Source organism: Peromyscus eremicus, chromosome 19, assembly GCF_949786415.1.
Source record: "Peromyscus eremicus chromosome 19, PerEre_H2_v1, whole genome shotgun sequence".
Taxonomy (NCBI): Eukaryota; Metazoa; Chordata; class Mammalia; order Rodentia; family Cricetidae; genus Peromyscus; species Peromyscus eremicus.
In genome coordinates this window covers 52,240,928-52,268,542 of record NC_081435.1, presented here as the reverse complement: position 1 = coordinate 52,268,542, position 27,615 = coordinate 52,240,928, and the positions used below count along the sequence as shown (strand labels likewise).

Below are 27,615 nucleotides of genomic sequence, written 5' to 3'. Positions count from 1 at the left end.
AAGTAATGCCCAGGTTAGTGCTTTTTAATGAATGACTAGAAGAGAGTGAATGGTGCCACTGGGATGGGAACCTTGAAGTCATAGAGACTGTTCCCACAGAGGCTGCAGGAGGGCAGAGCTCAAAAATGCTGTGGAGCCTGTCTCCCCGGTGCTCTTTAATCTAGTGTTCACAGGAGACATTAGCATCCCTGGATGTGATACTACGGGAACTCTGGGGTCAGGATGGGGGTGTTCTACTATTGTCAGATGCTCACAAAGAACGAGAAAGTCATGAATGCTGGAGGCATCCCCTTTAAGAATTTGAAGTGGTGAAAGAGTGGGAGGCCTCTCTGAAGCTGGTGACTGGAAGGTCTGTGGTAGTGTTGTCAATCAGAAGCAGCTAGAAAATGGAGACCATGTGAGATGTGAGATGTTGAGTGCACTCGAGAGAGTGTGTGTGTGTGTGTGTGTGTAATTTTTAATTGAGAAAGGTAGGGAAGGAAGTGAGGGAGAGAGAGAGAGAGAGAGAGAGAGAGAGAGAGAGAGAGAGAGAGAGAGAGAGAGAGAATACAGTGCCCACAGAGGTCAGAAGAGGGCATTGGATCCTCCAGAACTGGTGTTAAGATGCTGTGAGCCACCTGATGTGGGTGCTGGGATCTGAACTCAGGTCCTCTGGAAGAACAAGAAGTAGCTGGAGCCATCTCTCCCGTCCCACACTTTTGTTTTGCTTGTGACACCATCCTAATCCACAGATGAGTCTGTTAGGAAAAGCTTTTGAGTTGCCTCTAGGTGTGCAGTTAAAGTAAGTTTTCTTCAGAGAGGTGTTTGTTCCTCCGAATTTTTCCTGCAGATGGAAAAGGAGGGTTGGATCGAGCCTCAGGTGTTCTTCCCTTCTCCGTTAATTGCCAAGTCTGTGATTCCACAACTGGAACACTTTTCCTTTGGCAATCAAAACATCAAGGTTTGGGTTGAAGTTAGGATTGTCCAAACCATGGAGACTTTGCCTTTCATTATTTTGTCTCCTTTCTCTGTCAATATTATGAAAGATGTTTATGTTCCAGCTAAGTTAAAACGTTGAAGGGAGGTGGTTTGTTCTCAGGGCTGCTTACATAGCACCCAGTCCTGGCATTTGGGTCTTTATAGAGTGCTTGGATATAGCGAGCACTCCGGTGACTTCGAGTGCAAGGCTTTCTGGATAATGCCATCTTTAATTACTAATTGGAAAGTGAGTAGTACTGGCATAAGCAGGCACAGTGGTGTCTATAGTTCCAGCTGCTCTGGAGGCTGAGGAGGGAGGCTGGTGTGAACTGAAGCAGCCTGAGGAACACAGTGACTGAAGGGAGAGATGCTGTCAGCACACCTGTGCTCTGCATTCTGGTTGGAAAACTAAGTGCCTTGTTCTGAAAACTTCATCTGACTGTGGAAATGCTTTTAAGTCTAACATAGGACAGACATATACACATTGTACAGCTCAGTAAATGGGTCCTTATAGTGAACACCCAGGTTTATAAAACATGCACATGTTATTTACACGCACACTCGGTGATTGCAACAATTTTATTTTTGTGGGGCAGAAATTTTGAAAAGAAACCAAATGCCCATGAGAGAAGAGAATAACAGTTTTATACTCAGTAAAATAATATTTGTGAAGAATCTTTAAAGATATGCCAACAGCCTCAAAACATGACACTAAAAAAAAATCAGGTCATAAATATCCACCCAGTGTATTAGAACTGCAGTCACATTGCAGAGTCCTAAGGGGACAGTGAAATGTTAGCAGTGTTCTCCTCTAGACGGTGGAATTCTGAGAATCTTCTCCTCACACACCCATTTTAGAGCAGTTTTATTTGCAGTTTCTATTACCACTTTCCATTTTGAAGGAAATTTAAAGTTTATGACATCTTGATTTCTGCATAATCTTATGACTTGTTCTCTATACGATGTGCTTGGCCGTGCAGAGGACCCTCAGTACAGCGCTCAGGCATGACTCTCACGCCTAGTCCACAGCTCTTTTGGCATTACTCTCTTGCTTCCCTCCTCAGGTCAGATCAACTACCAGGCGGCCTCTCCTGATGAAGGCGCCTTGGTAAACGCCGCCAGGAACTTCGGCTTTGCCTTCCTTGCCAGGACGCAGAACACTATCACTGTCAGTGAACTGGGCACAGAAAGGACCTACAGTGTGCTCGCCATTTTGGACTTCAACAGTGACCGGAAGCGGATGTCTATCATCGGTGGGTCTCTAGGACTCCTTCAACGCTATGTGCCTTTTTTCCATCTTATTAGTGATGCTTGAGTAAATGAGGACGGATGGACCACTGTCTGGATTTACTGGAACTGGTTTTTCTCTGTTCTTCACTCTGCCAACACTCACTGTGACCTTCCTGAATCCTGCAAATACTTTTGACATTCTGTAGCCGTTAGGCCTTGAGCTGTAGTCTGTCATGGCAGAAGTACACCCAACAATGCTGCCCTGACCTGGTCTCCATTAATTTTGGGTCCCCTCCCAACACTTCTCTGCCTGAGGCCAGGAAGGGAGGCCTCAGCAGGAAAGGCTGGCTGTGTCCATGAGTCCCAACCTTACCTTCAGTCTAGGCTCTCAACAGGCCACCTGGTGAAGATGAGGATCTCGTTCAAGAGTTGAATTTCTTTCTCTAAGTCATTTGAAATAATTTTTGACCTACAGGAAAATTACAAGGATTGTTGGGGTGCTTTTGTGTTTTCTCTAATATCCATTGTTTTTTTTTTAACATTGTCTACAGTTTCATGATAGATACATGAACTACTTGAAAGTAAATTACAGGTACAATATTCCTTTCCCATATACACATTAGAGCTATTCCCTCCCAACAAGAACCTTAGATGTATGTGAGTGATCAGAGTTAGAAACTTGCACTGGTACAGCATTATCACCTGCCCTCTATGGCACTGACCTGCAAACATTTTCAGATCTTACCAGGAACTCTCTCATGATTTAGTCTGTTCCTCTTTGTCTCCATCTTCCTCCTTCCATTTGTATGAGTTTTGGGCTCAGAGATCAAACATTGAATTAGATAATCATGATTCTGAATTTAAAAATAAAACAATTCTTCATCCTTTTCTGGATCTTTCATATATTGGCATTTTTAAAATTCAAAGGCCAATTTTACTATAGAATGTCTCTATTCTGGGTTTGTCTACTGACCCTTAATGTTCATATCCTGGTCATACATTGTTGGCAAGGAAAACCTACGTAGTGACACTGTGCCCTTCTCAAAGGCCACCCTTCAAAGGCACCTGGTGTTTCATCTCACAGATGGTGACGTTAACTGTTGCTTGGCTTTGGTGTGTCCATAAACTTTCTCACTGGGATGCTGAGTTTTTAATGAGCGAAGTTACGGTTTACTCAGTGCTTTCTGGGTGCCCAACCAATATGGGCTGGTACTCAAGCCTGGCACCTACCGCAGATAACTTAAAATGTAGTTAGCGATGGATCATATCCTGTGCTTATATTGCTGTACAGGTTAAACAATATTAAGAAAGTGGTCACAGAAGCCTTATTAGAGGCAGTAAATGGTACAAGCTCGAAGACAGGTAAGGAAGATTGCTATCAGTTAGTGTGGACAAAGAAAATTCTATGGAAGACATTGCATGTAGTATGGAGCCTACAAATACTTGTTAAAATGACACAGAAAACTGAGCTGACCGTGAACAAATGTTTTCGTATTTCTATGCTGCATTCAATGCGGGCAGCCGCTGGCCAACTTTGTTGAGGGCAACACTTCAATTCACGTGATAAATGTAGGTAGGGGTTTTTTAAATATATATATTAAGAAACCAACCTCACTTCATGTTGCCTTCCCTCCCCTTGCTGCCAGTGAGAACCCCAGAAGGGAGTATCAGGCTGTACTGTAAGGGCGCTGACACCGTAATTTATGAACGGCTCCATCGGATGAATCCTACGAAGCAGGAAACACAGGATGCCCTGGATGTAAGTCTCACTTTGGCTCTTGCTGCTGGAGATTCCCCTCTTGCCTTCTGGACTGTCTCTCCAGCCACGTGAGAGCTCTGCTTGCTGATAGTTAACCCTCCCTTGCTTTGCTGTCACGGGCTGGGAACACCAAAGTCGGAACATGATGGGCGGTAGTCCTGCTCTTGCTGCCGACGTCCCAGACGATGATGGTGACGTCCTTTCTTAGCATCCAGGTCTTCAGGGCCGATACAAGGGAATCATGGCTCATTATTAACGGCTTCTAGGGAGCTTGAACAAGCAGCCAGCACCTTGAAGTGTAGGCTTAATATCTCTGTGGTCACCAAGAGTTTTACCAAATTCTAGATATAGAGTGAAGGAAAAAGAGCATTTCTATATGTCAGGGTAATTGAGGGAAGTGTTGGGTCACTGAGCTCGGATGCCTTTGTTGTAGCCTACTTAGTCTGTAGCTGCCACACACACACACACAAACACCACATACACACACACCACACAAACACACACACACCACATATACACACATACCACATACACACACACCACACACACACACATATACCACATACCCACATACACTATAAACACATACACCATACACACATACACACCACACACACACACACACAAACACACCACATACACACACACACTATAAACACAAACATCACATACACACCACACACACACCACATACACACACATACTATAAACACATACACCACACACACATACACACCACATATACACACACCACACACAAACACACACACACTCCACATACACACACACCACATACACACACACACACCACACACACTCCACATACACACACATACCAAATACACACACCACACAAACACACACATACCACATATACACACATACCACATACACACATACCACATACACCACACACACACACACACACACCCCACACACACCACATACACACACACCACACACACAGTATAAATGTAAGTATGAATGTAATTTTAAAAATGAATCTTCTGGAAGGTAACTATTCTTTGCATGGGTGGATTTTATCTTGTAAATAAAACAGGTCTTTGCTAGTGAAACTCTCAGAACCCTGTGCCTGTGCTACAAGGAAATTGAAGAAAAAGAATTTGCAGAATGGAATAAAAAGTTTATGGCTGCCAGCGTGGCCTCAACCAACCGGGATGAAGCTTTGGATAAAGTGTATGAAGAGATTGAGAAGGACTTGATTGTGAGTTCAGCATTAATAACTTTCTCTTTGACATTCTGAACAAATTAAAATTTGTGTTTTATTGTGCCATTGATACAATGGTTTAGAGAATTCTTTGATGGGTACAGTTGGTACAAATAGCTACATCATTTTGAATTTTTCTTGTTCAGCAAACAGAATAAAATTTGATAACACAGAGCGAAAACCAAAAGAGAGAACAAAACACCTTTTTTCTTTTTCTTTTCTTTTTCCTTCCTTCCTTCCTTCCTTCCTTCCTTCCTTCCTTCCTTCCTTCCTTTCTTCCTTCCTTCCTTCCTTTCTGTCTGTCTGTCTGTCTTTCTTTCGGGTGGGGGTGTAGTGCAGGCTTCTTGCTACACTGGCCTGGCTGTCCTGGCACTCACTGTGTGGCTCAGCTTGGCCTTGAAGTCATAGCAGTAAAGACATTTCATTTCCTATTAAAATGGCAAAAGCACCTAGCATTTAGTGACTTCGTTGGGAGAATTACTAAAGCAATTTAATTTAAATTGTGGTAATCAAAACAATTAAAATGTTTTGAAAGTCATACATGGTTTTCTTGAATTTATATTAATGGGAAATAATCAACCAAAGGGTAGTACCGCCTTTAGCTTGAGAAAGAGGCTTATATTTGCACAGCCCCAAACACAATGAAAGTGGGTCTTTAACATCTTTTTGTGCTTGCACTTTTCTGTTTTGAGAGAGAACTCAGCATGTAGCCCAGGCTAGCCTCTAACTTATGAGTGAGCCTTCTACCTCTGCCTCTTTAGTGCTAGATTTTTCAGGGTGAGGCCCCACGCCCAGCTTCTGTACTTGCTCTTTCTGCCTTGGTAAATTAAACCCTAAAGAAACACATTTTTTGAACGTTTTGGCTTGCATCAATTGTGCAATGCCCCAGCCTTTGATAGTGGTACCCAGCCATCACCATCAGAGCACTAGTTCTCTTTACATGATTATGCTCCTTCTTTAGAATAGTCAAACTGCCTCGAAAGACACTTTTGATATGCTATTTTTTTTTTTAATATCTATTCCAGCTCTTGGGAGCCACAGCTATTGAAGACAAGCTACAGGATGGAGTTCCAGAAACCATTTCAAAACTTGCAAAAGCTGACATTAAGATCTGGGTACTTACAGGAGACAAAAAGGGTAATCCATCATGTAGGGGGGTGTCGGTTAAGTCACAATATTTATAGCTGCTATTCCTTTGCCTAAGATGACTTTCGTAGGCTTCCCACCCTGTGGGAATGGAGGTGCTCCCTCCTTTTAAAACCCCTCCTCCTGGTCCAGCCCACACAGACCATCTCCTTCCCCGAACTCTCTCAGCAACAGAGCTTGCTTCTTGGGATTTAAGCCTACTTTTGTCTTATCCCTCCAGCCACAAGTGAGCTCCTAGCCTGGAAAGGCCATGCCCCTGTCCCTGCTTTCTCTCCAGAACTCTTCCATTTGTTGAACATAGACTAAAACAATGCAAAATGTTGCCACGGCAGCTTTGGTTTCCCTGCCTATCTCATGTCTCGAAAATTACGACAAATATTTTATGTGCTAGGAAATTGTTTGGCATTTAAACTTAGGGCTGGGTGAGTCATTGTTCAGTGTCGATGCTTTGTCCTCCAAGCCTTCCTTGGGAAATTACTGTCTCTTGCTCCAACACTCTCCCAAGAGAAGCACAACCCTGGCCTTTGACAAACACCAAATGGATGCTAATAGAAAGAAGGACAGGATGTCTTTAGTAGCAGCCCCATGTGAGAGTTCACGGAATCAGTCATCCTTGCCCAACCCTTAGCCTCATGATTAAGCCACAGGATCTGAATGTTTAGTATTTTAATGGACATTGATTCATTATACAACCAACTTCTGGGTTGATGACACAGTATATTTGATTATTAAGAGTATCTCAAACTAGACTTTGACTCCAACTTATTTCATTACAGAGAAAAAAATTTTCTTTTTTGTGTGGTTTCTATATATTACCACAGAAAAACAGCATATTTGGTTGAATGTGGTTAGGATCATGAATTGAAAATGCCATCAAGGAATACCTCAAATGCTTAAAATCCGAAACTCTTTGAGCCTTGATACGATGTCACCTGACCTTATGATACACAGGTCATGGTCAAAACACATGTGATTTGTATAAAGTTGTATAAGTGATTTATATAAAGTTGCCCACAGGCCTCAGGCTGTGTGTAAGGTTCATCTGGAATACAAGTGACTTCATGTTTACACTTACATTCCATCCTCCAGATATCATGATATGTGTTTACACACTCCAAAGTCCCAAATCTCAAACACTTCTGGTCCCAAGCATTTCAGATAAGGGATACTCAACATGGTTTAGACAAGTAGAAATAACAGTTGGCTTAATTTTAATCTGTTGTAGAAACGGCAGAAAACATAGGTTTTGCCTGTGAACTTCTTACAGAAGACACTACTATCTGCTATGGAGAGGATATAAAGTAAGTACCCACTGTGGGCACACATAAAGTAAGTACCCACTATAGGAGGATGTAAAATAAGTACTCACTGTGGAAGGATGTAAAATAAGTACTCACTATGGAAGGATGTAAAATAAGTACTCACTATGGATGGATATAAAGTGAGTACCCACTGTGGGCAGACATAAAGTAAGTACCCGCTATGGGAGGATGTAGAGTAAGTACCACTATGGGAGGAAATAGGTAAGTACTGGGCCTCCAGTGTGAGAGCATATAGTAACTTGAGTTTTTTTGTTGGTTGATTTTTAAAAAAAAAAAAAAACAAGTCAAGACTAGATGCAGAAGGCAGAAAATAGGGAGAAATTGGAGCTAGGGTATGTACTTGAGTCTCTTTTTCATGTTCAAATGAAATAGATAATCCCATGTTACCATAGTTCAGCTCATTTTATACATATTTCAGCCTTAGAGGAAGCCAAGAACTGTAAGGAGCCATTTTTCTTTATTCTTTAGAAAATGTCCTTATTTGTCTACTGGAAAAAAGTGAGACAGCCATACCCAGCCTTTTGCATGGGTACTGGGCACCCAAACTCAGGTCTTCATGCCCATATGGCAGTCACTGCTCACTGATCCACCTCCCGAGCCCCATTGCCAGCAAATTAATATGAATTATGTGTATATCCCTTTTCTAGGGACTTCATCTTTTGAAACAGACATAAAAGAGAAAATAAAAATTGTCCCAGAATGAAAGTGTTAGTGCGTTATATCGTGTAGATAGGTCATTTATTGGCAGTCTCTAAAGAGAGCACACTTGGTACTTCAAGCCTTGGCTTGTGCTAGGCCATTCATTGGCCCCCAATCAGTTGTGGCAGACCTGGAAACGTGTGATGTAAAGGCGCAGTCTTGTTACAAGCTATACACTTCCTGTGATGCGTTTACTGGTAGCTTAATCGTTCCATTTATTCCTCAAGTTTTTTTTTTATCACAGTCTTGTCTAATGGCACAAAGTCAAATTAAGCTGTTAATACACATCTGTTGTATGTCCTAGCACAGGATGGAGTTGATGGGCCTTCCGAATGCAGTCAACTCTGCAAACCATTCCAGTGCATTAGGCAATCTGCTGTTACACAAAGCTAGTAGGTTTGTGATATAAATCATTTCTGCTTCGATAAAAGCACATAAACCATGCCTCTTTGAATTGGCAAGTTTTTTTAAATACCAATAAGCGTGTTTACTTAAGTAGTTTTTAATTGCAAGCAATTTGGTTAAGTACCATATGGTTTTATTTACTTTTTATACATGGGGCAGGGGACTTAATTTTCCGATCTCTCTTTTGAAAGTGTCAGATTGGGCCTAAGCCAAACTAAACAAGAAGTTTATACAAACATCAGATTTTATGAACATTCTCTCAGCCAGCTTTCCATTTATAGAGATGAGCCATCTTTCTAGATGGTTCTTTGAAGTGATGGTTCCTATCAAATGGTTTGCATAGGCAACTTCATGTTCTGCTCCAATCTTTTAATGACCTATATACTCACTCATTTTTGAGCTTGAAAGTGAGAATTAAAATGATGTGGAAGGCCGGGCGGTGGTGGCGCACGCCTTTAATCCCAGCACTCGGGAGGCAGAGTCAGGCGGATCTCTGTGAGTTCGAGGCCAGCCTGGGCTACCAAGTGAGTTCCAGGAAAGGCGCAAAGCTACACAGAGAAACCCTGTCTCGAAAAACCAAAAAAAAAAAAAAAAAAAATGATGTGGAAGGAAGTTAATAAATACCCAATCATCTTGACAGTGCTTCTACGTTTTATTTGTTTGTTTTATTGTGCATGCCATGGCACATAAGTGGAGGTCAGAGGACAACTTTGTGGAGTCAGTTCTCTCCTTCCACTGCTACGTGGGTTCTAGGGGAAGAATTTCAGGCTTGTACAGCAAACGTCTTGGCCCACTGAGTCATCTCACCGGCCTGGGAGCAGTGGTTCGAATTAGGATTGATTTTCACCTTTCAGGCATTAGTGGTAGTGTCTGAAAACATCATTGATGAGTGTCACAGGGGAAGAAGGTCCTATCAGGTTCTAGTGGGCAGAAGCCAAGGATACATTAAACCTTATAAAAATTATATATTCTATAGTAAGTGGCCACATAGGATGGAGAATTATCTGGTTCAAGATCCCAATAGTGCCAAGGTCGAGAAACCTGCTTCTGAAAGTGAAGAATGATGGTGGTGTGTGTTGAATGGAGAAAGCCTCAGGCTGGGTATGAAGACCTGAATCCTTATACTAGATTTCCCATGGACTCCCTGCAAGTAAAATCACATCGTCTCCTTCTGCCTTCATTTTCTGATTTGTAACACGAGGAGACTAGCCTTTTCCACTCTAAAATGCCATGACTCACTTTCCCCATCAGATGGAAGCATCATAATAATTTTTTGGTTTAAAGCAATAAGAAGGCTGGAGCAGTGGCTCAGCAGTTAAGAGTACATCCTGCTCTTGCTGAGGACCCGAGTTCGGCTCCCAGGACCCATGTCAGGCAGCTCAGGCACCCACATATGTGTGACAAACGTTCACACAGACACATACTTTTCATAACTAAATATAAAAATAAATCTTAAAAAAAATCAAGCACTGAGAATTTTGAAAAGCAGATATAATTTTGAGTATGTGGAAATCAGCTTTTTTTTCTGTCATACAGTAGAGTGGGGAAATTCACATCAAGACTGCGTCCCTTCTATTGCCTATGTTACCCGCATCATTATTTGGGTCTTTGACAAATGGTAAAGTACCAAGGACATGGTGCCCCCCCACGGTCGAGGAGCCAACACTTAGACATTTCTTCACAGTGGAGGCACTGTGGCTAAGGGCCATACAGAAGCGATCAGCATCATGAATTGTCAGGAACATGCAAATCAAAGTCACAGAATATGACTTCTTTCTGGATGACCAGAAAAGAAAGAAAAAATAAAATAAAATAACAAATGCCAGTGAGGCTAAGAGGATCAAGACTCTGTGTGCATCAGTGGGATGAAATGTATGTGACTGCTAAGTTCTGGGGAGGCTTGAGGGATCGGAACACTGGTGTGTGTTGATGGGGTGAAAAGCACATGGCCACAGTATGGGCCTTCCTTGAGAGCATTCAAAATAGAATTTTCATATTGTTCAGTAGTCCTACCCTGGGTACCTACTCAGAAGAATGGAAAGCAGGATTTTGAAAAAAAAATATATGCCCAACATAGAGCACTGTTCGCAATAGCCAAGAGGCAGAAGCAACCCACGTATCCATTAAGGTATGAATTGGATAAACAAAAAAAATCAACATATCCATACAATGGAATATCACTCACCTTTCACAAGGAAAGAAAGTATAGCACATGGTCTAGTACTGATGACCTTGAAGACATCAGTGACATTGAGCCAGTCACAAAACAAGTGAGCTTCCCAAGACAGATTGGCTATACAACATGTGACTAGTTTGAACACTACTGAGCTGCACACTCAGCAATGTGATAAATGTCATGCTGGGTACTTTTGTAACATGATTTTTTTTTAAAGTGATGTCAAAATTAAAGTCTAGAGCCAGGTGTGGTAGTGCATGCCTTTAATCCCAGCATTTGGGAGGCAGAGGCAGGGGGATTGGTGAGTTCAAGACCAGCTGGTCTACATAGTGAGCTCCAGGCCTATCAGGGATACATAGTGAGACCCTGTCTCAAAAAATAAAATAAAATAAATTACAGTCTAGTGCCTTTTATGGTTGTATGTTTTACGTACTTCAATTTATTTTCCCATAGTTCTCTTCTTCACACGAGGATGGAGAATCAGAGAAACAGAGGTGGCGTCTCTTCGAAATTTGTACCCCCTGTGTATGAACCTTTTTTTCCACCTGGAGAAAACCGTGCCTTAATCATCACTGGCTCTTGGTTGGTGTGTATCAGTAGTGAGTCATCAGCTGTCACTCAAACAAGTCCCTTGGGACCATTCTTGATGGCTTTGCATACTAACTGCCTATCAATCTACAAGTCTTAGTCTATAAAAACAAGTGTGATTCTTCTAAGTTTGAGTCTTAGTGTTAGAGGATATCTGGAAGGGATTAGAGCAAAATGGTGAAATTGGTAATCCAGGTATTTTGACAAGTGGGTCATTTCCACTTTTCTCTTAAAGATACACATATTTTCTATATGCTTATTGTAAGTCTTTTTTTATCAGAAGCTAAATAATCAATGTTAAAATGCTTGAACTTTGCTTCCCATGACTTGAGTCTTGGGAGCGGTCCTCTTGACGTAAAAACTAAAGTGATTGGTGATGCTCTCTCCCTCCGATGTCACAGAATGAGATCCTTCTAGAGAAAAAGACCAAGAGAGGTAACATCCTAAAGCTGAAGTTCCCAAGGACAGAGGAAGAGAGGCGGATGCGGACCCAGAGTAAGAGAAGGCTGGAAGAGAAGAAGGAGCAGAGACAGAAGAACTTTGTGGACCTGGCCTGTGAGTGTAGCGCCGTCATCTGCTGCCGAGTGACCCCCAAGCAGAAGGCCATGGTGGTCGATCTGGTGAAGAGGTACAAGAAGGCCATCACGCTGGCCATTGGAGACGGGGCCAATGACGTGAACATGATCAAAAGTGAGTTGTGCGTGAGTGGTCTGTGGCACCCCACCTTGCTGGACAGGCGTGGTAGGAACAGGAGGGAGTTGTGTCTTCAGGTCCCATGGCTGAGGCATCATACGGCACGTAACCCTGAAGGCATTTAGTCATGCCCTGCCTTGACTTACCCTCAGGAAGCCTGCAGTATGTCCAGGAGGCGTGGGACTTGCTGAACGTCAAGGAGGAGATGAGCTGTAGCTGGGAAAATTGTAGTTTCTTTTATGTGCAGTGTGGCTTTTTTCCCTCTAGATGGCTCCTTTCCTGTATTTTTAAGGGCTTATCAAAAAACTTAATATTTTTAACTGTTGTTTCCATCCTGATTAAAAACTAAGGAGCACTGAAATTAAAATTGATTTTTTTTCTTAATGCAATAAAAACCCTTGATATGTAATAAATTTTGCAAGAGATTTTGCTGTACTCAGCATGAACTGTTAACTCTGGTATTCATTTTTGAGGATATTATTCTTTCTTACCTAAGTCCTGAAGAAAACATTCTACCACAATCTCATGATCTTGCTCTCCCTAGCACAGTCCATGATCTTTTCTCCAGTTGGAGGATTCTAGCTCCTCACCACTGAAAGACTGTCATGCAGAGACATGGTTACACAGAAGTTAGAGCATGTGGACCAGACCTCTGGTCCTCACTCGTGTGTCCATTCCTGGTTCTTTTTTTCTGCCTATAGTACTATTAGGTAACATAGGTGGATTATCTTCTAGCCAAAGTGTTTCAGGTTTTGGAGATATTCCATTTGGGGAAAAATTGCATGGATTTCACTTTTTGAATGCTGCTCAGCTGTCTTCACACACTGGAGCACTTTAGATTTTCAAATTATGGATTTTCAAGTTCTATAATGTTATAAAAGCACCCAAGCTGTCTTGACCTGAGGCTTCTCTTCTTACTACCAAACTCCCATGTCAGCTGGGGCTTCATTTCAGACCCATTTTCTCATCTGAAACAAGAAAATTATCTTCTCTGTCCTCTAACTCTGCGATATCGCCTTGTTGCGGTTAAGGTGAATTATGACGTGACTATACACACACATGCCTGAACTGTTGTGCTGGGGAACTTCAGCACATCACATACGGCCAGATTTTAATCCAGCCTGTTTTATGACTCACAAACCATCTCTTTCTTTCCTCAGAGTCTTCTCTTTTCCTCCTTGGTATGTGCTAAGAGCCTTCCAACCCTGTCTTCTTCAGCAGGAGCCATCTGTAAGACGTATGTCTTCTTGCTTTTTATCAACACGCCTATCTGTTCCCACTGCCAATTTCATCCCCCTCCGCTATCTGCTCTGTGCCCAGCCCACCACACAGATGCCACTGCCTGCTCTGAGTTAGATCGCTCCTTCCTCTGTGGCCAGCTCTGGATTATTTTCCCCATCATGTACCCTGACATGACTGTAACTACTTGTGTCAAAGGAATAACTCAAACGTGAGTTTTTTCAGTTATGATATAGACCTCTCGATGTCCTGGAAGGTTAGGGGCCTTACAGACTTGTCATTTTATTAATGATGGAGCCTTCCAAAGTTTCCTTCCTAGGTTGGCCATCTGCCTTCAACAGAGCAAAGCAAGGGAACATAAGTAAACCTCATGTGAGCCCATTTTTCTGAAGTTATTTTAAACTTTTATTTTAAAATTTTCATTTACTTATTTAGTGTGTGCGTGTGTGTGCACACATATGTGCATGTGTATGTGTGTGGGCATGTATGCATGTATATGTGTGGGGGCACGAGTGTGTGTGTGTGTGTGTGTGTGTGTGTGTGTGTGTGTGTGACCAAGGTTGAGAGCAGCACCAATCTATGGGAATAAACACAATTATTTAGAAGGCAATTCGAAAGCACCATCTTTTAGCAAAACAACAGTACTAGGCTGTGTTTTAGATTTTAGGGGGAAACAGTGTTGCCTTAGAGTTTGTTCGACCTCAGTTACCCTGTGAGCTGTAACAATGTTCGGTTTCACACACTGCTCCATGGAAAAGTTAAAGGACTGCAGACTGGCCTAAGACAGAGTGCCTCTTCCGCAGGTCTTGGCAGACCACTGGGAATCTCAACGTTTCTCTCTGTTGCCAGTTCAGAGAGGAAGGAGGCCGTGGTTTGGTAGGAAAGCAGTTTGGCAGCCACAACTGCTTGTAAGCACTATTTATGTGTTTTGAAAAGGGTTGTAAATCACTAAATGGGATCACTTATTCTTCCTCCCTTCCCCTCCCCTCCCCTTCCATTCCCTCTCCTCCACTCCACTCTGTTAGAGCTACAAAGTATAAGTAAAACATAGGCCTGGACAACTAACTTCCTATAGTTATGTTTTAAATTTTACATACTTTGGCCTCAAAATTGGGGTTGGATTTTTGAAGCTTCTTTTTTTTTTTTTTTTTTTTTTTTTTTAGATTTATTTTTATTTATTATGTATACAGTGTTCTGTCTGCATATACACCTGCAGGCCAGAAGAGGGCGCCAGATTTCATTACGGATGGTAGTGAGGCATCATGTGGTTGCTGGGAATTGAACTCAGTACCTCTGGAAGAACAGGCAGTGCTCTTAACCACTGAGCCATCTCTCCAGCCCCTTGAAGCTTCTTTCTATTTGGAAACTGTAGAGTGTGAAGTCACTTCTTGAGGTCGGAGTGATGGCTGTGTTCTCCAACACATTTTCTCTAAAAGACCTCACTATCATCGTTTATGTTAATTTTTAAGACCTGGACAAAATTCCAGATTATCTAACTTGAAAATGTATTTAATGACTATTAGATGGATTAACAAAGTTCTGGAAATCTTTTCCTCCTCAGTGCATGTGTGTGTGTGCATGGGTGCCTCTGTGTGTGTGTGTGTGTGTGTGTGTGTGTGTGTGTGTGTGTGTTAAAGCTACAGTGGGCCTTTAAAAATTGATTTTAATTAAAATTATTTTAGTTAAAATTATTTTAATTAGGAATGTTAGATAAAGCTGGCTTAAGAAAAAAATTAATTTAAAAATATATAAAGAGGTTGAGAATGTAGGTCAGTTTATAGAGTCCTTGCCTATTGTGCCCAAAGCCATGGTTGATATCCACAGCACCACATAAACCAGACATGGGAGAGCAGAACTCCACCAGGCAGGTGGAGTCAGGTGGATTGGAAGTTCAAAGCCATCCTCAGCTACATAGTGAGTTAGAGACAAGCATATGAGCTACATGACACAAAAGCTCAAAACAAAATCAGTTAAAACAAACAAGCAAACAAAAAATGTAAAGATGTCTCACTGTGGCTAAGAAGCCAGGCTTCAGAAAGACATTGAACTCAGGACCTAAAATTACATGAGGAACCCAATGCCTGTTGGTCTGTCTGTCTGCCTGCCTGTCTATCTGTCTTACGCTCTCAGAGACCTTCAGAAAAAAAGAAATCCATTCCATACTTAATAATTTACATGATAAAATTCTAGACACTAGCACACCTCCATGCTAGTTCCAGGATCCCAAAAGGAGAGATGGACTGGTCCAAACCTAAGTTTTCTCTCAGCTAGCTTGTTAAGGGCTATAGGTGCCTTCAAAAGCTTTTAATGGACTGAAGAAGTTTCTAGGCTGAATCTCTAGCCTCTGGACCACTCACTAGAGGAGCTTCTACCTTTTAGATCCCTCTGAAGAGCTTCTCAATTGAGAAGCCTTCATGGTTGCCTATCAGTATCTGGGCAGCCAAAAGTGGATATGAACTCTGCTACAGAAATATCAAAAAGGGGAGGAAAAATCTAGACTCCAGGTCACCTCAGTTTCCTAGTCATGAGTGGATCTAAACAGTGGGCCCCAATGAGACCAAATACAGTAGTCTGGGAAAGTATGCCAGGTTGTATACTCTTGCCTTCTCTACTTACAACAAAGGGAGAATGGAGGTTGACGGGGCTAGTTTTGCAGTATCTACCATAAGTGACGTGCAGCTGACTCATCTGTGGCCCATGAGGGTGCCTGGGGCTCACCCTGTAGGTGGAAGAGATGGCTGATGTATTGGGCAGATAATCCAAATGGAATTCACCACCCACCTGAGATCCTGTCACAAGTATTTATGGAGTCCCGTCTGTGCTTGGCCTAGCATACCTGTCCCTGTGACAAGTATGGGGTGGGCGGGGTGGGCAAGAGCTTTTGTTTTTGTTTTGCTGTGGAAAGTCTTGAGTTGCTCAAGGCTTGGACTTAGAAGCAGTGTCTGACGCCCCCCCCCCCTTCTTTTCCCTCTGCCCCATAGCTGCCCACATTGGTGTTGGAATAAGTGGACAAGAAGGAATGCAAGCTGTCATGTCCAGTGACTATTCTTTTGCTCAGTTCAGATATCTACAGAGGTTGCTGCTGGTCCATGGCCGGTGGTCTTACATAAGGATGTGCAAGTTCCTCCGATACTTCTTTTACAAGAACTTTGCATTTACTTTAGTTCATTTCTGGTACTCCTTCTTCAATGGCTACTCGGCACAGGTAATGGAACATTATTCCTTTAAAACTATTTGTTCAGTAGGACTTTTACACGAATAAAATGCTAGTTCTTTTTTTTTTGTTGTTGTTGTTTTTGTTTTTGTTTTGTTTTTTTGAGACAGGGTTTCTTTGTGTAGTTTTGTGCCTTTTCCTGGATCTAGCTCTGTAGACCAGGCTGGCCTCGAACTCACAAAGATCCACCTGCCTCTGCCTTCCGAGTGCTGGGATTAAAGGCGTGCGCCGCCACCACCGCCCGGCAAAATGCTAGTTCTTTTAAGCATTTTACTAAATGGTTGATTGTATGTGCATCTGTGTGTGTGTGTGTGTGTGTGTGTGTGTGTGTGTGTGTGTGTAGGTGCACACACACCACGGTGCCTATGTAGAGGTCAGATAAACAACTTTGTAGGGTCAGTTCTCTCCTTCCATCTTTACCTGGGCACCAGGGATCAAAACTCAGGTCACCAGGCTTTTGTGGCAGGCCCTTTGCCTACTGAGCCACCTTGCCAGTCCTTCTGAACTAGTTCTCATATTCTTTTTTTTAAGTATTAAACAGTTTTAAATATTCCAACTGAGTTTCAGAATTCTAATGCACTCACAAGGGATTTCAATACTGATGACCGTGGCTGGAGAGATGTCTCAAGGTTAAGAGGACATACTGGCCGGGCGGTGGTGGCGCACGCCTTTAATCCCAGCACTCGGGAGGCAGAGCCAGGCGGATCTCTGTGAGTTCGAGGCCAGCCTGGGCTACCAAGTGAGTTCCAGGAAAGGCGCAAAGCTACACAGAGAAACCCTGTCTCGAAAAACCAAAAAAAAAAAAAGAGGACATACTGTTCCTACAGAGGACCAGAATTTGGTTCCCAGTACCCATTGTCAGGTGACAATTTACTACCTGTAGCTCTCATCCCAGAGGACTCAAAGCCCTCTTCTGACATTTGTGGCACTTACACTCATGTACACATACCCATACACAGATGCACACACATAACACAAGATATAAAATCTTGTTTTTAATGAACACTGACTTTTCTAGCATTACCCATCAGGATAGAGCCTTTTAGCAAAACCTTCTTGTAGCGTTCTCATGCATACATTTAAGGAGAGGAGGGGAGGGGATTGTTGCCATGAAAAGGTCTGTGGTGCTACCTACTGCATAGACTAACTCGTGTTTTGTGCAGGGGTGGCTGAGGGGTGCTTTCTCTTCAGGATGGGGTCCCCACTTGGAGAAAGCAGACCTGCAGTCTGTCTTTGTGCATGACACAGAGCCTCTGTTCTCCCTTTGCAGACGGCATATGAGGACTGGTTTATCACCCTGTACAATGTGCTGTACTCCAGTCTGCCTGTGCTCCTCATGGGGCTGCTGGACCAGGTAGGAACCACGGGCTGGGGTGCTCTGGATGGATCCATCCACTGCCAGGGAGATTCCAGCAAACACACCAATGCATTCTTCTAGCTTTACTCACCCTGAGTAAACCCTAGCACACCTGTCAAGCAACAATAACTGCTTTATGTTCTGCTAAGAAAAGAATTTCTGTAACTTGTTGTAGGCAAGAGTGCTTATATGTTTCTTTCAGACATCTGGCTGTTCAGACACCTGAGAATCCAGCAGGTTTTTTTTATTGACAACTTATTGATTTAAAAAGTAAATTTTAACACTTTCCAAAGTTGATGTATTTAATTCCTAAATCACATTTTATCTGACAAGCAATTCCTAGGAAATGGATAATTAATAATAAATAAATGGGGGTAATTAAGCGTTAATTTACCAGTTTCTATGTGAATTTTCTTTATCTCAGGAGGTTAAAAACTATTCTCCACACATTTTTTGACATTATTAATTGATTGGCTTTGCTAGTACCAGGACAGAGTCCCCATTGCTATTCTCTGTAAACATCAAATGCTGGTAAGCTAAAGCTGCATGGTTGACCTCTGCACACAGAATTAATGATCTGGATCCCTGCTTGCCTTCCAAAAACACAAGGGCAAGTGGCAGCTGTGTGTGAGATACAAGATGCAAATTGTGACACACCAACATCTTTGACCTCATAGACAACACATCATTCTGATTTTGTTTTCTCTTTAAGGACGTGAGTGACAAACTGAGTCTCCGATTCCCTGGGTTGTATGTAGTGGGACAGAGGGACTTGCTATTCAACTATAAGAGATTCTTTGTCAGTTTGCTGCATGGGGTCTTAACATCCATGGTCCTCTTCTTCATACCACTTGGCGCTTATCTACAAACAGTTGGACAGGATGGAGAGGCACCTTCAGACTACCAGTCCTTTGCCGTCACAGTGGCCTCAGCTCTAGTAATAACAGTCAATTTCCAGGTATGTGGCTTTCCTTGCCTACATCCTATATCTGTTGTTACCTGTACCTAGCCTCTGTCACTTTAAAAAATAAGACTGTTCTTTCTGTCTCTCATCTTCGAATAGTTCCTCTTTCTTGCTTGAGCCAAGGATGGTTTGGTTTCGGGTTGTTTACTGTTCAAACCAAATCAGACCCAAATCGCCAAGTTCCGTTTTCAGAATTCTTAGATCCTTTCTTTTCCTGCTACATTCCCCAAATGAGTACTCTGTTTTTCTCTGGTTTCCCGACAGATTGGCTTGGATACTTCCTACTGGACTTTTGTGAATGCTTTTTCAATTTTTGGAAGCATCGCGCTGTACTTTGGCATCATGTTTGATTTCCATAGTGCGGGGATACATGTTCTCTTTCCGTCCGCATTTCAGTTCACAGGTTGGTATTTCTCAGATTCCAAAAGTAAGTGTAGATCAATGACATCAGCTTACATTCTGACGTAATTACCGGGTAAGTACAAAAATTTTTTGCTAGTAAAAATTAATATTCTAACAGGAATGGATGGAAGTAGCTGTTTGGAAGGGTCTAAGCAAGTTAAAGTCATATTAAGATATAACCGTATATCTGTTAAATCGATAGCAGAAAGATTAAAAGGCTTGGGCCATCGAGATGAATCAGCAGGTTAATAACGGTGCCTGCCACCAAGCCTGTGGCAATCTGTGGGGCTCACATGGTGGAAGGAGAGAATGAACTCCTGAAACAAGTGGTCCTCTGACCTCCACCTGCAAACTGTGTTCACACTGACACTTATACATATGCTCACACACTCACACACTCACACACACACTCACACTTACATGTTTACACATACTCCTACATACACACACACACACACACACACGCTCACACACTCTCACACACACTCATACACTCACAGTCATACACACACATGCTCACACACTCACACACACACTCACACTTACATATTTACACATACTCCTACATACACACACACACACACACGCTCACACACACATGCTCACACACTCACACACACACTCACAGTCACACACACACATGCTCACACACTTACACACATTCATACATACACTCACATACACACACTCACACACACAAAATAAACATGAAAATCAACTAAGCTTCTTTAAAGAAGAAAAGACAGGACTGGAGAGATGGCTCAGTGGTTAAGAGCACATACTGCTCTTATAGAGAACCCAAGATCGGTTAGTTCCTAACACCCCACATTGGGTGCCTCCTAATTGCTGTAACTCCATTTCCAGAGGATCCATGTCCTCTTCTGGCCTCTTCAGGCAACACACACACACACACACACACACACACACACAATTACACAATTTTAAAACATAGTTTTATGCCCAGCATTAGGTGGCCAACACTAAATGAATTCAATGGCATTTTTGGAGGTTCTTTGTATCACAATGCTTTATCTGGGCTTTTTTCTTTTTAACCTTACAGATCCTTTTTGTAGTTTTGTGTTTTCATGAAATTTCTGTATATACGAACATGCGTTTCTTGTGCTTTTTTCTGGAGCTCTTTTTTTTTCCTTGTTTGTTTTGACCTATTCTGGTTTGCTTGTTTTTATTTTATTATATTTCTAGATGCCTGTTTGTATTCTAATGAGAGAGGGAAAAGAAATGGTGTGGATTTCAGTGGGTGGGGAGGTAGGGAGGGTCTGGGAGGAGTTGGAGGAGAGGAAACCTTAATCAGAACATATTATATGAAAAAATCTATTTTCAATTAAAAAAGTAAAATGAAATTTACATTATATCCAATAAAAATAATAAATAAAACATATTTTTAAAAAAATAACAAAAAATTAAATCAAAGATTAAATTGCTAGAAATGGTAGCATATGCATTTAACCCATCTCATGAGGACAGAGGAAGAGCGCTCCAAGTTCAAGGCTGGCCTGGCCTGTATAGTGAGCTTTGGGCCAGCTGCGCTACATAGCAAGACTCTGCCTTTAAAAGAAGAGGTGAAAGGAGGAGGAGGAGGCAGCAGCCAAGTAAAGCCTTTCCTCCACCCCACAATACCTAATATTGATAGTTATGAAAATGTGAGTGCATATGTATTTCTGAAAGAACTGTAATGTAATTTATTCTTTCCAAAATGCTATCTGAAAGTACACCATGAATTATAGAACTCTTCATGCATTTTGACCAGTTATTTCTACTTTAAGATTCCTTGTACAAAAACTGCATTACTATGACAGTTTTAATTATTTTTTAAATGGGGGGGGGCTAGAAATAGGTCAAAGAGAATATTAAATTAACTAATCAAATGATAAAATAATACCACCATAGAAACCTAGAACTCAAAAGTTGGGTCCATCTTTTGAAATATGTATGCGGAACAACAGTTCAATGAATGATAAACAAAAGTGAGAAGACTAATGATTATAACTATATAAAACATACAGCTTAAGCTCTGGAGATTGGGGCTGGAGAAATGGCTCAGCAGTTAAGAGCACTGGTTGCTCTTCCAGAGGACCTGAGTTTGACTCCCAGTACCCACATGGTGGCTCACAACCATCTGTAATTCTAATTCCAGGGAATCCGATGCCCTCTTCTGACTTCCAAAGGCACCAGACATGCCCATAGTGCACAGGCAGGCAAATCACCCGTATACATAAGATTTAAAAATAAATATATATATTTTTAAAAAGCCAGAGGTCAGGGAGGAAAACCGTGTCTTCTGGATCTAACAGGACTACTGGACTCCTAAACTCACCATAGCTCTGGTTACCTACCCAAGATCAAGCCAGTCCGTATTTCAGCATGGAGTGGGAAGGGGTTCATGAGCTCTCTGCCTTTAACAGGTGACAGTTAATGGCTTCTGAGGGAGAGAGAGTAGGTTTCTTTAATAATGTCACCCCTGGTAGATCTGCCACACTCTAGTAAATGCCCGACTCTTGAGTATATGAGTAGCACAAAGCAGACTTAGTGGGTTATTTAAAAAGGAGAAGGAGGAGGAGGAGGAGGAGGAGGAGGAGGAGGAGAAGGAGGAGGAGGAGGAGAAGGAGAAAAAGTTGTTGGGGGGATTGATCTGGAAAGAGGTAGAGTGGAGTTTGAATATAATCAAAATTGCGCCACCACCACCTGGCTAGTTTTCATGATTTTGTTTTGTTTTTTCTTACTCTTTTAATGCTTACTTAGAATATTCCCATGTGAAGTATTTTTAAATCTGATTTATATTTAGTAGTTTAAAAATGAAGACTGTTTGTATACATGTGTGTAAATATGAGTAAAACTTTTAAAACTGGAAAGGAAAATGAGAGGGTGAAAACAGATAACAAAGAGGGTGGAAGATGAACAGACGGTTACATGGGATATGAAAGCGCCAAAGATACCAGGGGGAGGGGGAAGGGGTTCTGGTGGGAGATTAAGAATGGCAGTGGGGAGGTAAGGGGGAGGGAGACTACTAAAGCACACTTTGTGTCAAAAATGCCATAATGATATCCAATACCTTGTGTGCCAATTTTAAAAAATAAAAGAGTTTACATTTTAAAAAATTAATTTTATAAACTCATATAAATACAGAAAGTGTTGTGATTAATTGGGCTCTAGGTGTTTGCTGTTGGGGAAATGTATATGATCACCTGTTTATAAAACCAAATTGCTACTTCTGATGTAAAAGACTAGACAGTAAACCACCAATTTTCTATGGAGAAAGCATGGGTCCAGTCACAGAATGGGTTTTGATCTTGGGGCGGCCATGCCTAGTTGTGTTTTTCTTGGGCAGACTTACTAAGTTCTCAACTCAGTTTCCTGATGTGGCAAAGATGGCAGCTCCCACCTCTCAGAGTAGACTAAATGGCATGGCCAATGTAAAACACTGTGGGCTGCCAATATTCGGGACAAATGTGTGGAGTTTCCAGACAAAACTAGAAGCTAGAAACTGTTTTGGTTTTTTGTTTGTTTGTTTGTTTGTTTTGTTTGTTTGTTTGTTTTTTGAAGTCTCTACTGCCGAATGATCCCAGAGCCTGGTGCTTGCTCGGCACATGCTCTACCTGTGAGCTACTTCCCAGCTCCAATTTTCCATTGTTTATTGGTGCAGCATTACTAAAAGCATCTTCCCCCATTTTGTTCTTGTGTATCTTCTTGTAGCAAACAACTGACCCTTTTATTTGGCTTTGCTGGGTCTTGGCTTTAAAAAAACAACAACTGTGCATTCATGATTGGGTGTGGTGGATCTCACACCTGCTGTCTTGGCCCTCTGAGGGCCCCAGGGGGAGACCCTGTCTCAAAAACGAAAACAGAAAACTGGCCATTTCTGGAGCAGTTTGTGGAAGTAAATCTGGTTATAAAGTGTGAGCCTAGGTCGTCTGCTCGACTGTATGGAAGGCAAACTGTGCCCTTAGGATAAGAATGCCTCTGTGCGTCACTCACCGCCATGTTCTTTCCAGGTACGGCTTCCAATGCCCTGAGACAGCCATATATTTGGTTGACCATCATCCTGACCGTGGCGGTGTGCTTATTGCCCGTCGTTGCCATCCGTTTCTTGTCAATGACCATTTGGCCATCAGAAAGTGACAAGGTACGTAAAGATACAGACCTCCTCTCCTACCTGAGTATCCCTTCCTGGAACCAAAGCATTTCCCAATACTGCCTTTCCTGCAGGTTTCTCAGTTTGTGCAAAGTCTGATCAGAATTCCATTGTTTTACCGTTTCTCTTGAATTCCATCTTAAAGGACAGTGAACCTTCCAGCATTTGTCTGTACAGCGTAGCATGTTTTGTCCCTTCTGTTTTACAATTATCTTAACCCTTTGCCGTTTGCCGTGCAAACGGGTTGGGTCCCCCCCCTCCCCCATTATTTAAAGCAAAAATTCTCTCCTATCATACAATCAATGTCCCCAAAACAACATGTCATCTCCCCTTGCAAAATGACTAGCAGACTTCAGGGCCGGTTGGTTGAGCTATTTAATGTTGCTTTTCCATCATTCTCCTGAGGAGAATGTCTTCAGTATCAGTTTCATCTTGTGCTAGAAGATGGCCACAGCCGTTCCTGGCATCACATCTGACACCCATAAACAGGGGGAAAGAGGAGGCTTCCATCCTTTCCTTCAGGACCCTGGGAACTTCAACACACACCTTTCTCAGGTCTCATTTGTCAGAATTAGGCCGCATGCTTTGTTGAACTAATACCCAGTCAGGAAAGAAGCTTCGTGTCTTATGAGGGATGTTACTACAGGGGGAGGAGTACCTATCTGTATAAATCAGCGTCCTGTAGAAAGGCGAGACGTGGATGTTGGGCAAGCCCCCTTTAGTGCCCAGGAGAACGCTGACAGTTGGCAGGGTTCAGGAACTGAGAGGAGATTGGGGCCCGTTGGTAAAGAGCTTACAGGGCGAGCGAGCGTGAGGACTTGAGTTCGGGTTGCAGCACACACATAAACAACTTCACCTTGGCACCCTGCACCTGTAATGCCGGAGCTAGGGAGGTGGAGACAGGAGGATTCCCGGGACTTACTGACCAGCCAGTGTAGCTGAATCTATGAGCTCCAGGATTGGCTCCTTGAGAAATCCTACTTCAAAAATTAAGGTGGGAGTGATTGAGGAAGACGGCAGACATCCATGTCTAGCCTCCATAGCCATGTGTATGCACACACACACACACACACACACACACACACAGAGAGAGAGAGAGAGAGAGAGAGAGAGAGAGAGAGAGAGAGAGAGAGAGAGAGAGAGAATGCCCTAACATGCAGGAAAAACCTGTAGAGGGTTTATCTTCAACACATGCCAGTCTGCCCCGGGACTCACAAAGAGTGCTCTTCTATTGTTTTCTGTTGTTCTGATAAACACCATGACTGAAAGCCACTTGGGAAGAACAGGTTTATTTCAGCTTACAGCTCCTACCTAGGTCACAGTCTATCACTGTGGGAAGTCAGGGCAGGAGCTCAAGCAGGAACCTGGAGTCAGAAACTAAAGCAGAAACAGTGCTGCTCACTGGCTTGTTCCCCATGGCTTGCTCAGCCTGCTTCCTTTCACTACCCAGGATCATTTGCTCAGAGGTGGAACTCTCAGTGGGCCGGGCCCTCCCATATCAACCATTAATCAAGAAAATGCCCCATGGATTTGCTTACAGGCCAATCTGATAGAGACATTTTCCTAATTAACATTTTTTTCTCATATGACTCTAGATTGTGTCAAGTTGACAGAAACTAACTTTAGGAAAAGTGAGGGACTTTATTTTCCTGGAACTTGCAATATAGACCAGGCTGACCTCCAAGACACCTTTCTTTCTTTCTTTCTTTTTTTCTTTTTTTCTTTCTTTCTTTCTTTCTTTCTTTCTCTCTCTCTCTCTCTCTCTCTCTCTCTCTCTCTCTCTCTCTCTCTCTCTCTCTCTCTCTCTTTCTTTCTTTTTGGTTTTTCAAGACAAAGTTTCTCCATGTAGTTTTGGTGCCTGTCCTGGATCTCGCTCTGTAGACCAGGCTGGCCTTGAACTCACGGCTCTACTGGGATTAAAGGCATGTGCCACCGCTGACCAGCCACTTCTACCTTTTGAATACAAGAATTAAATTCATGGGCCACCATGCCTGGCCATAGTTTTCCAGTTTCCACCTGTGGGATGAAAGAAGTCGGACATTTGTACGTGCATAGGGGTGTGCAGCCTCTCAGCCGGAACTAGCTTCTGCCCAGTTCCTGTTGGCCAGGCATCCTCTGTATCTCAGACCTTTCTTTCCATGGTTTCCTTTACCCAGATCCAGAAGCATCGGAAGCGATTGAAGGCTGAAGAGCAGTGGAAACGGCCGCAGAACGTGTTCCGGAGGGGAGCATCTTCCAGGCGCTCGGCCTATGCCTTCTCGCACCAGAGGGGCTACGCGGACCTCATCTCCTCCGGCCGCAGCATCCGCAAGAAGCGCTCACCCCTGGATGCCATCATCGCAGAAGGCACCGCGGAGTACAGACGCACAGTGGAGAGCTGAGCGCTGGGGGAAAATGTCTTTTTTTTTTTTTTAAATGAAAGACTCAGGACCTTTTTTTAAAACAAACAAAAACAAACTGAACTTGTCACAGAGGACAATAACCTTAATAACAAACTTCTAGGGTTGAGCTGTTAAGCAGTAGAAAAGCCATGCCACCACCTATTTTATTCAGCCACTATGTCTGCTGAGGTTCAAAGGGAACGTCTTAATCCAGGCTCAATCGAGGACAACAGAATTTAGAGAAGTCTCCATTTCAGCTGAAAGGATACTACGGCACTATAAAATTACAACGACGCTGTCCTATCTGTGGCCTCAAACATGGATTCTTTTTGATGCACTTCCCGTGGCTTGTCACTTTGTTAAAAAAAAAAAAAGTCTGTTTTTAATGTATGAATGTAGTAACAAAAGATTCGTCGTGTTTATCACCTGACACAAAGTGGTTTGGTGACATTTTCGGAGCTGGTGACTGGCTTCATGTTGCTTTATACCAAGTTATAAAATTTGAAACAAGTTTCCTTGGTTCAATGCTTAAGTGCAAAGTTTCGTTCTGGCTCTGATTTGCTACCGGGTTGAGAAACGCATTACATAATTTTACTATTTCATGTTTTAGCATTTTCCCGCAGTACCAAGTGGTTTGACTCCCTACTTAAATTTTCCAAAATTGACTTTTAAAAGCCGAAGACGGTATCACCTAGAATTAAGTAAGCTCCATTTAGATAAGAGAAATCAGTTGTGGCCTTTGTTGCGCAGTAGAGGACAATGGATAATGATAATGGAGTATATATTTCTGAGATGCTAGATGAAAGGGATTGGAATGTTTTCAACACAAAGAAGTGATACTGTTTGAAGAACTGGACAAACCCGGATGTCAGCATTGTGCAGTATACACATACCCCATGGCGGGCTGCCTTGTGGCTTGGTGGTAGAGCCAGGGCCTTAGGTCCCATCTCAGTACCAAAAGGAAGAAATATCACATGGTGTCCCATAAATGTGCACAATTATGGACCAATTAAAATTAACTATTTGGAAAAGAACAGGAAATTGCCTACTGAAAATTTAGTTGTGGATTCTTCTAGAAGACACCACTTTAGCTCTTATGAGCCACTGGAGGCATTAGGGGGCAGACACACTTTGTCATCGGGGCTTGACTGTTAACTGGTGGGAAAGTCCTACTACTACACAGAAGAGGTAAGAGCGACATTGTACAAAGTCTACAAAATGTATTCAGACTGCTGCCTGCGGCCGTACCCAGCCAAGGGTAACTATGAGTGTTGCCCAACGCAAAAATTGTAAAGTTCCTTAAAACGTTATGAGGTTGTGTGTACGCATTCACGTGAATGATTCCATTGCTTGGTTCTCTAGTGAGAGCTTTGTACAAATTGTCTGTCACATGTCTGTAGATTGGATGTACCTGGTAGGGAGCCTGGGTGGGGGGGAATTTCCTCTGTGTTTCCTGGAAGTGAAGGGGAGGTCTCCTGTTCAAAACAGATAAGTTTAAACAAAGAAACCAAAAGGCCAGAGAGGGCACTGACGATACGTTTGGCACTATTTTACAGAGTCGTCTGTTAGAAAGAAAATGTTTGTGTATGCCCCTTCCTACAAAGTATTGTATGCGAGTCTTTCAGGAGCCTCAGGCTGGCATCTGTCTTATGTCTAAGACAAAAGAACAGTATTTTTTATTTTGAAAAAAATTGGGTAATTAAGG

The 27,615-nt window shown here is 42.5% G+C and overlaps 1 protein-coding gene across 1 annotated transcript in view; it reads left to right on the top strand.

Moving 5' to 3' along the window:
• Atp8b1 (ATPase phospholipid transporting 8B1) overlaps positions 1-25,936 on the top strand; it is a 128,181-nt gene extending 102,245 nt beyond the window's left edge. The window contains exons 16-28 of the mRNA XM_059246503.1: positions 2,022-2,210; positions 3,834-3,946; positions 5,007-5,171; positions 6,200-6,311; positions 7,546-7,621; positions 11,376-11,508; positions 11,912-12,200; positions 16,424-16,647; positions 17,927-18,010; positions 18,726-18,971; positions 19,242-19,380; positions 23,390-23,520; positions 25,686-25,936. Coding sequence (XP_059102486.1) covers positions 2,022-2,210; positions 3,834-3,946; positions 5,007-5,171; positions 6,200-6,311; positions 7,546-7,621; positions 11,376-11,508; positions 11,912-12,200; positions 16,424-16,647; positions 17,927-18,010; positions 18,726-18,971; positions 19,242-19,380; positions 23,390-23,520; positions 25,686-25,910 — 2,126 coding nt within the window. The 3' untranslated portion in view covers positions 25,911-25,936. The remainder of the gene's footprint in view (positions 1-2,021; positions 2,211-3,833; positions 3,947-5,006; positions 5,172-6,199; positions 6,312-7,545; positions 7,622-11,375; positions 11,509-11,911; positions 12,201-16,423; positions 16,648-17,926; positions 18,011-18,725; positions 18,972-19,241; positions 19,381-23,389; positions 23,521-25,685) is intronic.
• The last annotated feature ends 1,679 nt before the right edge of the window (positions 25,937-27,615 follow it).